This window comes from Phaeoacremonium minimum, assembly GCF_000392275.1.
Source record: "Phaeoacremonium minimum UCRPA7 unplaced genomic scaffold PA7_03_scaffold_195, whole genome shotgun sequence".
In the NCBI taxonomy this organism is placed as follows: Eukaryota; Fungi; Ascomycota; class Sordariomycetes; order Togniniales; family Togniniaceae; genus Phaeoacremonium; species Phaeoacremonium minimum.
Window position 1 is genome coordinate 1 of NW_006921102.1, and position 13,242 is coordinate 13,242.

The 13,242-nt window shown below is 49.7% G+C and overlaps 3 protein-coding genes across 3 annotated transcripts; 1 reads left to right on the top strand and 2 right to left on the bottom strand.

Annotated features, from left to right (window-relative positions):
* Positions 1-3,218: 3,218 nt before the first annotated feature.
* On the bottom strand, positions 3,219-5,262 carry UCRPA7_2766 (putative malonyl -acyl carrier protein transacylase protein; the record flags this gene model as incomplete). The annotated part of the gene is made up of 4 exons (XM_007915351.1): positions 3,219-3,392; positions 3,458-3,811; positions 4,141-4,176; positions 4,717-5,262. 4 exons carry the CDS (start codon positions 5,260-5,262, stop codon positions 3,219-3,221), a joined length of 1,110 nt encoding a protein of 369 aa, XP_007913542.1.
* An 852-nt stretch (positions 5,263-6,114) lies between these two features.
* Positions 6,115-7,613, bottom strand: UCRPA7_2767 (putative glycoside hydrolase family 39 protein; the record flags this gene model as incomplete). The annotated part of the gene is made up of 3 exons (XM_007915343.1): positions 6,115-6,934; positions 6,989-7,387; positions 7,435-7,613. 3 exons carry the CDS (start codon positions 7,611-7,613, stop codon positions 6,115-6,117), a joined length of 1,398 nt encoding a protein of 465 aa, XP_007913534.1.
* A 1,077-nt stretch (positions 7,614-8,690) lies between these two features.
* UCRPA7_2768 (putative quinate permease protein) lies at positions 8,691-9,929 on the top strand (the record flags this gene model as incomplete). The annotated part of the gene is made up of 6 exons (XM_007915349.1): positions 8,691-8,822; positions 9,072-9,145; positions 9,198-9,241; positions 9,296-9,728; positions 9,782-9,811; positions 9,887-9,929. The coding sequence occupies 6 exons, from the start codon at positions 8,691-8,693 to the stop codon at positions 9,927-9,929; spliced, it is 756 nt and encodes a 251-aa protein (XP_007913540.1).
* Between the last annotated feature and the right edge of the window lie 3,313 nt (positions 9,930-13,242).

Here is a 13,242-nt window from a genome sequence, read left to right on the forward strand (position 1 = left end):
GGACAAGTGATCGTATACGGCAGGAAGGTGCCAGTTCCTAGACAATGCAATGGCACCGCGCACTGGGAGTTTGACGAACTTGTCCATTCTTTTGGGCCGGCTGATTACATTACATTGGCGTCCAACTACCACACCTTCATTATCGACCATATCCCTGTGCTGACTGTCTCCAAAAAGAACGAAGCAAGGCGATTCATCACATTTCTCGATGCACTGTACGAGGCGAAATGTAAGCTTTTGATCAGAGCGGAGGTTGGTCCCGACGATCTGTTCTTCCCCGATATGCGCCGGAAAGTGAAGACCATTCAGAAGGACGGTTCAATCCAGGAAGTTGTCAACGAGGACGCGACATACTCAGAAACTGTGGCAGAGGTCTTTCAAGACCAGGTGTCACCTTTCCGACCAAATATTTCCACATATGCAGACTCGCCAAATGCCAAATACGACCCGGACCAAGACTCGGATTTCGGGCTCGAGAAGAAGGTCGACTTTGTCAACACGGGAGCGTTTACCGGAGAGGATGAGCGCTTTGCGTACAAACGGGCGGCGAGCCGGCTATGGGAAATGTGTAGTTCGCAGTGGCACAGCAGGACTGGCGACTGGTGGCAGCCCCTGCCAGCAGAGGCTCGTCATTGGGAGGGTTCGATAATATCAAAGCCAAAAGACTCCAGCCTAGTGAAACCTGCCACCGGGGATGTGGCTTTTGGGCCTTCCATCGAGCTTGAGGAGCCAGCAGGACTCGCCCGCCTGGGTGTTGAATATTGGAAGAAGGGTCATGAGTAAAGGAGAAGATACATTGGTAAAGCAGTTTCTCTTGCGGGTGCAAGATCTTCCGGCACATGATGTCTATGTTTGCCCTCGAGGCCCTGATTTATTGATCGAATCTATCTTCATAGATAGCTATATTTGAATCCAATCATCAAAGGTACAGGAAGCGCTTAGTTCCCTACTACAAACCCCGCCAGAAGCTTTATTGTCTAAAGTGTTTACTTAAACCTGGTCTCGGTGTAAGTTGTATGAAACAGAAACTCAAACCAGAAGCAGGATTCCCCGCATGTCCCAAGCGATGGGCTAGCAGATCAAACAGGACCGATATAATATTCACAACCTGGTATGCCGTTACACATGAATCAGACAAACAGGGTGTCTTCAGGAATATTTAATTTAATTCTGCCGGCGCAACCGGTCCCCCGCCCCACGACCAATGGCCGTCGCCGTCCTTTCGCGACGGTGAGGTGAGGCCTACGCATTCCCCGGAAGTTGTCGCGCCGGCAGCCCCATCTTGATGCAACAGAAATGGTGTTCCCCGCAAAACAGCCAGGTGAAGGGGTCCTCCTGTCACCCTCCTTGGCTACAGTCAAAGGCGTCTCTCCTACGAACTAGCTATGCTGTCTCTTTGGGTGGATTCACGACTTCGTGATGTGACCACTGACTGCCAGCATGGGCGAGAAATGGGCTAAACCTCCTCGACATAGGAGAAGAATAAGACAGTTGATATGCGTCTTTGGGACTTGTCTCGTGTTATATTGCATTCTTTTTGTTTTCAGGACGCCGCAAGTCGACAGCCGGCACTCTACATTAGCTAGACTTGGGCACCGTTGGAGTCCAGATTTGCTGAAGAGTCTATCTCTGACCGAGCAACAATGCGAAGCTGCTTTTCCAGGTCTGACTTGGTCAATTAATGATGTCGGTTCTCAGGGCCCATTCAGACTTGACCCAGCAAACTCACTAGGACACCTTGTGGGCAGGATAAAGAATGGCAAGGTAAATCATTTGAGTATATCCTCAAGAGGGTGAGACTGATCTAAATTTCTTCTAGATCTATGTTATTAGTGCGCAAAGAAAGGTTGACTTGTCCCAAGAGATGCTGAATGTAAGCCGTCCGACTTCTCGTGTAGTCCTGCGCTAAGTTTGGCTTTCATAGTCTCGAACTTCTGCACTCCATCAGCTGCATCGCGCAATCATCACTTCTCCAGAGCCAGTACCCGATACTATCTTCGCCATCAATTTCCAGGATCAGCCCTTCGGCACAGCCTGGTCATACTCTCGCGCGGCGGACATAGAAGGCCGCTCCAAGAAGGCCGATGACCGTACGTTCCTCATGCCACACTTTTCCTTCTGGACATGGCAGCTTCCCTTTGTCGGCTCTGTAGAGCGTGGAGCAGCTGCCATAGATGCTATCGAAGACTCGTATAGTTCCTTCGCAGAAAAGATACCAAAGGCGATATGGCGCGGGACGACTTGGTTTAATAGCGTCCACAATCCCCGTCTGCGCGCAAATCTTCTCGCTACAGCCAAGGGAAAGGATTGGGCTGATGTTCAAGCCTTGGAGTGGAGAGGCAAGAACAACGCCACCAACGCACTCGCCATCGAGGATTTCTGCAGATATAAATACGTCTTGCACACCGAGGGCGTCACGTATAGTGGACGTTTCCAGTTCCTGCAGATGTGTGCGAGTGTCGTTATTACGCCGCCGATCGGCTGGATGCAACATACAACGCACCTGGTTAAGCCGTTGTTTAGCTCCTCGCTTGACTTCCCGCACCAGAGCTCGCATGCCAAGCCGGTGGGTGGGTCAGCAGACACGGCACGGCAGAGGTGGACTCCTTCGGAGAGGCTCCAGAAAACGTGGCCTATTCAATACCGGCCGGAAGAAGCGAATATTGTGTTTGTTGCTCCAGACTGGTCGGACCTCGAGGAGACCATTCTGTGGTTAGAAGCGCACCCGAAGGTGGCGGAGGGTATAGCTATGAGGCAACGGGAGCAGTTCGTAGGCGGGGGCTATTTCAGCCCTGCTGCAGAGACATGTTACTGGCGAGCTCTGGTGAGAGGCTGGAGTAATGTCGTCCAGATAGATCCGAAGGATTGGAAAGATTTCGAGGGGGTGTCGTATGAGCTGTTTAGCCTCAGGAATGGAGAATAAAGATTTTGACGTAGACTCGATGGATCTTGCAGAACATTTTATCGTCGACAAAGCCATGTCGATTCTGTAGACGCTGCTGTGGATTTTTCTGCTTTGTTGGCGCTCCTAGGCAGCCTCATTCAACGAGGAAGCCAATATCCGAGTTGTTGTTGGAACATCGAGTCTGGCTAATTTCGAGAGCAAGCAGACAGTAAGGCTGTTGTCTAAAGCTCCAATAATAATGAAATATCTTTTCTCGGCACACCCGAACCTAAACACCATTCTGTACCAGCCATATTAAGGATGTCATTAGAAATTATAAGTTCGTGACGCCTGGTGTCCACGTCTCTCCGATTCTACGCATGTCGACGGCAAACTTCTTGCTCGTGATCTTCTTGCCGCCCTGACCGGTCGGGGGCGAGTGTTCATCAGGGTCATAGAACGGATTCTGAAGTAGCCGAACATATGCCGTCTGCATTGCCTTAAAAACCTGGCCTTCCTGTTAGCCTTCATGAAGATTGCATTCCGGACGGTGTCAAGGCTTGTGGCACCTACTGTCTTCATTTCGCCCTCTCGTAGGCCAACCGCTGCAGCGCCCCTACTCGCTTTATCTGCAAGACCAGCAATACTTCCGTCGATACGTCGTCCGCGCATATCAACCACCACGACGAACTTGACCCCGGTGTTTGTCTCGAAGCCGTAGGCAGCCAGCCGCTCGTCTACGGCATGCAGTAGCCCAAAGTCACCGCTAAGCCCGACACCTGCAACTGCATTGTGTTTGGCGCGCAACTCGAAGATGTCCAGAGTGCTAGAGAGCAGGAGAGAGAACTGAAGCGGCGTTCGGATCGGTACCAGCTTATTCGTCGTGGGGTCGTGTGAAGGAAAGATGGAGATGTGAAGCGGATTATTCTGTACGCAATGATTAGTCTACCTGGCGCGTAGATGGGAAATAGACAGAGGTTTGGATATACATTACGGCCAATTATGCCAATGCAGGCTATTGAGGGTATCGCGGTGGCCATCGCTGGGTGAGTGCGTGGTGGATGGTAAGAAGCAGAGAAGCTGTCAACTGTACGATACGAGGGAGGTCATAGCTTTCAGGCTAGGACCCCTAGTCTCACATGCTCCCGCAGCTGGACACGCTGAGAAAATCAAACCCAACACCTTGAATAGCTTGAAAATTCGGGGCTGTTTCTCACGAGAAAAAAAAAGCATTGCTACTTATCATACCAATCAACCATGGAACAATAGTCTTTTGAAGGGTATTTGTAAGTCTGACAAATATATGTTATTAAGTTCTCGTACAAGCTCTCCCACGGATCAATGACTGTCACCTCTCTTCATGGTTCATCCCCTATAATCCTTTCTTCCTCTTCTAGAAGGGGATCTGTGTCTTCAAGTCCTCTTAGAACCTCGACGATGTCTGATGGGTCTGTGATAGCCCATACACCGCCGCCCTTGATGGCATCCGTGCCTCTCATGCCAACCTCTTTTCCCACAAGATTTCTCCCAACCTTCCCAGGGCCTATACCTATCCACCTCCTGACCTTTTCTTCTTGGTCGAGGTATTTTATACTGTCCCACCACCTCACAGTCTCCAGACATTGCCTGGAAAGCAGGTCTCTGACGTCTGCCTTACTTCCAAATGGTCTTGCGCTCACATTGCTCACACAGGGTATCTTCCCCGGGAATGTGATGATATCCTGATCCTCGCGACCCTTCACCCTGCTCTTCCCACTTAGAAGGGATTGCATCGTCGCCACCGCAGGTCTCATGATCGGGCTATGGAACGGGCTGTCACTGTTCAGCCTCACTGCGCGCGGATCGTGACCGAGAAACTGGCGCACATGGGCCACCAATGTCTTAATACGCTCTATATTCCCACTCAACACGAGCTGGTTCTTGCTGTTGATGTTGGCGATAAGCACTTGCTCAATGGGCGGGACGTCCTGACTGCTCTCGGACTTTGAACCCGCCGAGCTGTGACCAACGAAATCGTGTATAGCCTGGATGAGAGGCTCTAGGTAATTCGGCTCTGACACTATCGCCACCATGCCGTAGTCTCCGCCGTATTCGTCTCTCGCACGCTGGGTGCAGGCTGCCATAACCTCGGCACGCTTCTGCACTAGATATAGACTGTCCTGGAACTCGAGGAACCCGCCCGCAGTAAGAGCCGCGAACTCTCCTAGCGAGTGACCCAGTGTGATATCGATACGCTCGGGGACTTTGAAACAAAACTCCTCCTCGAGGATACGTAGAATGAGGACGGAGGTCGCCATGATGGCCGGCTGCGCATTCGGTGTTGCGGTCAGCACCTTCCCGGGCCCCTCTTGTATTATATTGCTGAGTTTATAGCCCATTAGGTCGTCGATCTCTTCGATGATGGGCTTCGCTGTGCGTGGGAAGGCCTCGAGCCATGGAGTGAGCATGCCAACTTTCTGGACGCCTTGGCCTGAATCATCGCCATTGTCAGTCTCACTCGCAACGACATTGACGAGTGGAGCAATGTCCTGCTCACGGCAAGGGTTCGCCTACCTGGAAAGAAGATGGCCGTCTTCGGCCGTGTCGCACTGGTCGAGACATGACGTCGATGGTGGATGTAACTGCTTCCCCCAACAGTCCGGACTACCTTCGTGTCATCGTGTACACGGCAGCTGCCGCGAAAGCTCAGCAATGCGCGGCGAGGACCGCGCGAGCAAGCAGCAAGTGTTCTCATCGCCGTCTGCCAGCCAGAGCAAGCAAGCTACGGCGATTCGTCGTCCTGCTCATCAGCAGCTCATGACATGCGAGACCAGTCAGCAGGGTCCGGTGTCGAATTGCAGAGAGCAATGGTGGGTTCAAGAGGCGAAGCAGCCGCTGGAAAGCGTCACCGGAGGGGCATTACAGGGGCGCCCCATAGTGTGTGGAGGAAGCTGGGCAAGCTGGGGTATTCCCACAGCCGAAGTCCCGAACTACCGCGTTAGAGCGTGTTTCTGCTTTTCCGCTGGCCCTTGCACTGATCAACTCTCTGGGTTTCTTTCACCATGACAGTTCTACAGTACATGCAACTCCACATATCACAGTATAGTTCGATAATTGTTTTAATGTTACAAACAGGACTTTCTGATAACATTTCATCACTATGTACAAGCTTTTGACTATGAACGTCTTGGTCCTTGCAATTGCGATCATCCATCAAGTGTTGGCGGACCGATGATGAGACTTGCGCCTTCTTAATTGGCGACATCGAATTCAAAAGCCCAGGCAGTGTGGTTATCTGTCTGGTAAATAGGGAATGTGAGCGTGTTGCCACTGTATGTGTGCGAGACCGTGTTCCTGAAGGTCGGCGGACCTGTGACCTTGAATGGGTCAAACGGATCATCCCCAATGAAGCCCCAGGTGTCGATCGATACGGATCCAGACGAGGGCAGACCGATCGCCTCGAGATTGTTGACTTGGATGGCCCACGTTCCAATTTTTACTTTGCTTCCGGAAAGGATGCGGACTCTGTCGCCCACTGTCGCATAGACATCGAACCATGTGTCCGTGGAGCCGGTCGTAGCGACCCGGTGGCCAGTCATGTTCTGGGCATAGTAGCGATAAACCCAGTACCCGGGAGCAGCTGCGTAGTCCGTAGCTGTGTAAACGGTGGGATCCGACTTCTTCGTAAGCAAGTTTGCAAATAAGTCGTGCAAGACGGTTCCTCCCTGCCAGTTGCCCAGAAGGCCCCAGAAATTATACCGCTCGAGGCGGCTGATCCACCAGGCATAGCCTGCTGGCATCATTTCCGAATATTCTGCATACTCATTGATGTTGACCTCACGGCTAGGTAGGCCATACTGCTTTTGAAGGGCACTCAGAGATGCGTTGGTGTATTGAGGGTCATTGTCCGCCTCGCTCAATGTTCCTTCCAAGTGATAGGAGTATTGGTCAGGGGCTGTATTGTTTCCAGCAATTTGTTTAAGCCAGGTTGTCCACCACGCATTGCTAGCCATTGGGCGAAATGCTAGACTAGGTCCGCTGATCTTGACCTTGTTAAAACGCGAGTCCGCACTGTCAAGCGTGTTAGCCGTGGGGATTCAGCGGCACTGATGGCACATGGCTTACCGAATGATCTTGTGCGTTCTGATATACAGGTCGACCCACTGCTGCAAACTTCTTTCCCAGAAGATGCTTATGTCGGGCTCATTCCATACATCATAGACAAGACCGTCTAGGGCATTGTTGGCAGCCAAGTCGTTCAGTAGCTTTTTCACAAAAGCATCATAGTCTGCCCAGTTCCCATTGTCTCCAGGCCAAACAGTCGAAGAATTCACATGATCGGTGCCCCAGATATCGTGCGGCAAGATGATGAAGCTCGCGCCGTACTTGCGGGATGTCCGATAGTTGGACAGTGTGGACTGGAGACGTCCGTTGTACTCTGTCGGTCCCCAAATCCAACCTCTGTTTGGAGCATCCAGCTGGGCTCCACCAGCTCGACCGTACTGGAAGTCGATATCCGTATACCTGAGGCTTGAATTAACGAATGTCCTACGTAGATGGTGCAAGCTTACCAGTGATCTGGGACTTGATTCTCCTTGTCTGGAATCCCATAGATGAAGCCTGAAGCAAGATGTTGGGGAGTTCCTTTGGATGTCCCAAGGTCTACTACGGCTGTAATCGAATCCCGCTTGCTCAACGGGCCAGCCACAGCGCCAGTCAGAAGAAGCGACAGCGACAGTAAGGAGTACATAGCGACTGAAATCCTGAGGCTGCCGGTTGCCTTACTCTGGGGAGAGGAACAGGCTCATTGATCAAGTCCTCTTGTTGTTTAAATAAACCATCGCCGCGGTCATTCCGGTGGAGAACCAGTCAAGTCACAACACTGATGTATATTGTAGCGATCGTCCGTCCTTCGTAGCATCGATGGCAAGCATCTTACATAGACATGCAAGGGCAGGTGCGGAGAGCAGGGTCCTACGTAGTGCAGAACCGTGTCCTGTCGACATCACGAAATGATGCCATTTGTTGACGGAACAGGATTGTACATTTCTCCACAAATGTCGAGCTGTGGCTACAGCTCCACATTGGGGTACCCCATCAATCGTCTAGAGACAGTTGACTTCCAGATGAAAAACAAGTTATAATCGTGATTGTTTGTGATAACTCCCTGCTAGACTTCTCCAATTAGCAGGAAAATTAGACGATCAACCCTACACCAATCAACATCTACGATCCCAGAGATTCACATTTTCTAATAGATGGCCAAAAGAAGTCGTGTCCTTTCATTGTCATAACATATTAGTCGTAGCACAGGTAGCTTTCGGACTTGAAATGGTCGGGAATACAAGCTCGTGTCGATGGCGAGGTCTGGAAACCGCCTCGTGATTCGTCCTCCCACCGGAGTTTCTGTCTCCAGCAAGTCCACCTCGTTCATTACTGCAGTTTCCCCGCGCTCTTCCCCACAATGGTGCCATCCCCCGTTAGTCAGTCATTTCTACCACCTCCAACAATATGCCATGTGCTTGGAATCCAGAGCCGCACCAACAAGTGAAGAGAAGCGTGCGGAGGATCTGCACGGTGACACGGCACCCCATCCAGTCAGGTCGTCAAGCCGTCCGGCACTTGGCACCATCTAACCCCTGCCACTCCCACCGGAGTTGCAATGTAAGCCGCGGAAGCTCGACTGGATTGTCTATAATGCTATAAGTTATCGGCAGAGGTTCTCTCTTCGGAGCATGGCTTCGGCAAAGAGAAGTCCGTCATCAATCTTTGGTAACAAGAGTCCTCACTTTGATTATCGGAAGTGATTAGACTCCAATCTTTCAAGATGGGTTTCATGGAAAAATTCCTGCCGGCAAACGACCGCTATGCAGCACTTTTGCTGTATAGTATGGTATTTAGCTTGGCTTTCAACGGATATGATGCTGGTATCATGACAGTCATCTTGGCAGACAAACAGGTAAGCCCACAAAAGAACAAGTTAGGGTTGAACTCACAACAGCCTAGTTCGTTGAATACTACCATGTCGACTCAAATAGAACTGGTGTCATTGCGACAATACCATGGGCAAGCACTGGGTTGGCTCAACTGTTTCTTGGCGGAACCCTTGCAAATTTGCTTGGGCGACTTTGGGCTCTTCGAGTTTCGATCACTGTCAGTGGACGTACGCGTATGGTTATTTGGATTTGACAGACTAACCGGGGATCAGATTATGATTATTGGAGTCGTCGTACAGGTGATTCCAAACACATATGGTGTCCTCATCCTTGGTCGATTATTGACGTAAGTGATTCGGCACTGGTTATCAGATCGAGTTGCTCATTGGTAACCTTAGGGGTCTCGGCTTCGGTTGCGTTTATATTTCTACTAGTCTTTATGGTAAGCTCGGTTGTTCCTTTGCTTTAGATATGTACTCATCAGTCGTAGTCGCAGAGTGCTCTCCGAAGACCTTGCGAGGCTCCTTTGTCGGAACTGTAACTCAGTTTGGGTATCAACTCGGAACACTGATTGCATTTTGGTCCGGTTACGGCATGTCATTTCACACATCCCCTTTTAACATTGCCTGGAGAGTCTCAAATGTCATCCAAATTCCCATCGGCGTAGCCTTTATTATCATATCCTTCTGGTACCCTGAGTCACCAAGATGGCTCTACGAGAAACATCCGGACGACCCAGATCGTTGCTTGAATACACTGTGCAAGCTTAGGATGGGTACCCCCGAGTCGGATCATGTTCGACAAGAGTTTCACGATATCGTTTCGTCGTACGAGTATCGAAAGAAGTTTGAAACGGGATATACGGGAATTTTCAAGTCTAAAGGACTTCGAAAGCGTCTGCTATACGGACTGTACGCCACAGCTTTGCAGTAAGTTTCAAAACCACAAAACTAAATCTTCAGAATTGACAGGGCATGTTTAGACAAGCTGGCGGCATTGCTGCTCTAACGATGTACGCAGCTATTGTAAGTGATGGCCATTGTTGACCTGACGGTCAATCCAGTCCTTGTCCTGACTGCGTTATTAGATTTACGAATCTCTCGGGTGGAACTCAGGACATCAAGCTTTAGCGATCAACGGCGTGCAGTCCGTCTTGCAGCTGTTTATCGTTTTGGTCAATACATTCACCGTCGATCGCTTTGGTCGCCGATCGCTTCTCATCGCCGGTTTCTCAATACAGGCACTTGCTTTATTGATCATGTCAAGTCTTACCACCGCCTTTCCGGACAACGACAACAAGGCAGCGGCTGTTGTCGAAGTCGCCATGTTATTCATCGTCGGGCTAACATACTGCTGGTCGAATGGTCCCATAGCTCCTGCCGTGGCATCCGAGATCTTTCCTCAGGAAGTCAGAGATAAGGCATTTGGTATCTCACTTCTAGGCCAGACAGTCTGTTTGCTTGCTCTTACGCAGCCATGGCCTAGATTCACGAGCGAGGTTGGAGGGAAGAGCTATTGGCTCCTATTCGGCCTCAATACAATGTGCCTAGTCTCTGTGATATTCATACTACCAGAAACAAAAGGCGTATCGTTAGAGAGGATGGACAAGATCTTTGGCGGTGTAGACGCCGTTGCAGCTGGAGAGGAGGAAGGTGCAGCTGACAAGATCGAAGTGATGGCTTATTCACATGCGGAGCACACCGGCGAAGTGGCTGATCATCCAGGCCCCCAACCATCTGAGAAGACTGTTTGAGCATCCGTGAGGAATATTTCTATCGTCCCCTTTCTTTTAATCCATGGGAGGGATAGCACATAGAATGATAGCTTTAATGGTTTATATGTCTACTGTGACTCGCGATCGCTTATGAAGAGTGTTTCTGGGCAAAGCTATCTACTTCGACTTTGTTTTGGGAGAAAACCTGTAGATTTCCCAAATCTAGTCCATATGGCAAAATAAAATAGCTACTTTGAAAAGGCATGGCTGCATGTCATTAATGTGGAAATCGCGATGCTATAATGCTACATTCAGAGTTGCGTGCCAAAACCACGGTTTCACTAGTATAGGAAACGAAACTGGTTAAGAAACAGTGTTGGAACTGTCACAATTCACCATGTAGGATCGAGTCGGATAAATCTATAATGTAGTGGTTATTCTACTCATAAACAATGCTTTAAAAACTTCAAAACGTACTGCTATTTTGACCAAGCAACCTTGAGGACCGAATATGCCCTCAACAGAGTACCATTAACTAAAAATGACGAGAAATCACAAAATCGAAATTAATGAGTTATGCTACACCCGCTTCAGGCGATGCCTGCAATTAAAATAACGGACGGGCACCCATGACGCGTAGATAAGGTAGGCCACAACAAACATGTTAGCTAAGACCAAAATGGCAGTTACCTCACACCGTTAAACTTGGATGGCATACCAAAGCCGTTAGGATTTCCAGGGCTCTGATGCAGGTCCGAGTGAAAAGCTAGACTAAAACGGAAATGGAATGACAGTTGACATTTGATATTACCCAGAAAGTAAGAGGTCGCAAATATTGCATACAACATGGGTAAGTCTACCAATTCTGAGGAGATGATCAGTCTCAGATATAAATACGATCTTAAGTCCTATTAAGCACCTGGAAACGCCCGACAAGATAATCAGTGTAAAGAGATGGTTCTATTGGACCAGTAACAAATGCATCGCGCTTCACGTAATGAGAAGTTCCAGCACTGCTTCTGCGAACAGTATTTGACGCCGCTCTTATCTAATCGTGAATAAAATAGTCAACGAGACACTAGGGTGTCGTGCCGTTGAGCCGCATTCCTTGTCACAAACAAGCAATCTTGGCACTGAGATAAGTTAGTTACAAAACTGTGCCGCACTATTGAATGCAGGACCCTGAACTCCTTGTTCTTTGCTATCAAACTCGAACTTAGTCCTGTGAGTCTTTCGCAGATGTGGTTGTCTAAGCGTTATTGGTATTTAGTTGCTCGTTGTAACTAACGCCGAGCGCTCAAACTCTTTTCTCCTCGTGAGCTCCAACCATCTTCATTGGGAAGGTCGACAAAGAACATTATCGACGGACGTCGCCGTTGCAGTATGTCTAACTCTAGATCTGCGTAGTTTTGAGCGCCATGACGAGTACAATCCAAAGAAGAAGGTGGCATGGCAGAAAGCCTACATCACCAGGAAATCCTAGAAGAAAAGATGCTGGAAGGGGAGACTTCTTGTGCTGTTGGAAACAGCGAACATATAGAAGGTAGCTGCCTCTTGATGGCTTGTGGTGGGTAATGCTGAGATGGGGCAATCTCGCCCATTTCAAGTCTGTTTCTGTTTGCCCCGGCGATGGCCATGCTCCTCTCACGCCTTCTAGTTGTTGCATTTGCATTCACCGCTGGGAAAGCATTCAAGTTCGAGTCTAATACAAAGGCGCCGAAAATTGTCGAGGGGGCATATATTGTCCAATTGAAGAGCAACGATCTCCTGTCAAAGCGCTCAGGCTATGCCAGTTCGGCACACGAAGCCTTCCACATGGAAGCCGCGTCACAGTTCGACTACACTGTACGCCGGCAGTATGCGACTTCGAAACTGTTCCATGGCTTGTCTATTGATGTGCAGGCCAATGATACAGCGGCCACAGTCGAAGCTGAACTGAATGCCATTGATTCAGTTGAGAAGGTCTGGCCCGTGGTTGAATATGAGAGGCTTGCGCCGGATGGGAAACGGCGACGATGCGTACCACGGCCGAAGTCTTCCAGTACTTCAACTATCTCTAGTATAGCAAGTAGCACTAGCATCAGCACCATTGCCGACTCTCATACTGCGACATCCACTGGCTCTTCAATATTACCGAAAGTTACAGGAACTAGTGATGTGCTCTCGTTCCTTGAGATGTCTGATATTGACAAGCTCCATGCGCTTGGAATCAAAGGCAAGGGCGTGAAAATTGGCATCATTGACACAGGGGTGGACTACCGACATCCATCCCTCGGGGGTGGATTTGGCCCAGGTTATAAGATCGCTGGTGGTTATGCTTATAGGGATGATACTGGAAAGAGTGTGTCCGTTGCAGACCCTCTGGCGACATGTATGGCTGGTGGTCACGGTACACATGTCGCGGGTATTATTGGCATGGAAGATCCTGAGGATATGGGATTTGGGCTGATAGGAGTTGCTCCAGAGGCTGAGATCTACATGTATAGGGTATTTGGTTGCACCAATTCTGCAACTACTGACGACATACTCGCGGCAATGGAACAAGCCCACACTGACGGCGTCGATTTAATCAATCTCTCACTTGGCTCGGTCGAGTACTGGCAGTGGGCTGGTAAGCAACCCCTCAAGTTCATTTCACATCTTTTAGCCATGTTTCTGGTAGCGGAGGCAAAGACACAGTCTCAAGCTGGAGAGTTACACCCGAGATATCTCTATTCAGCATTTCCCTA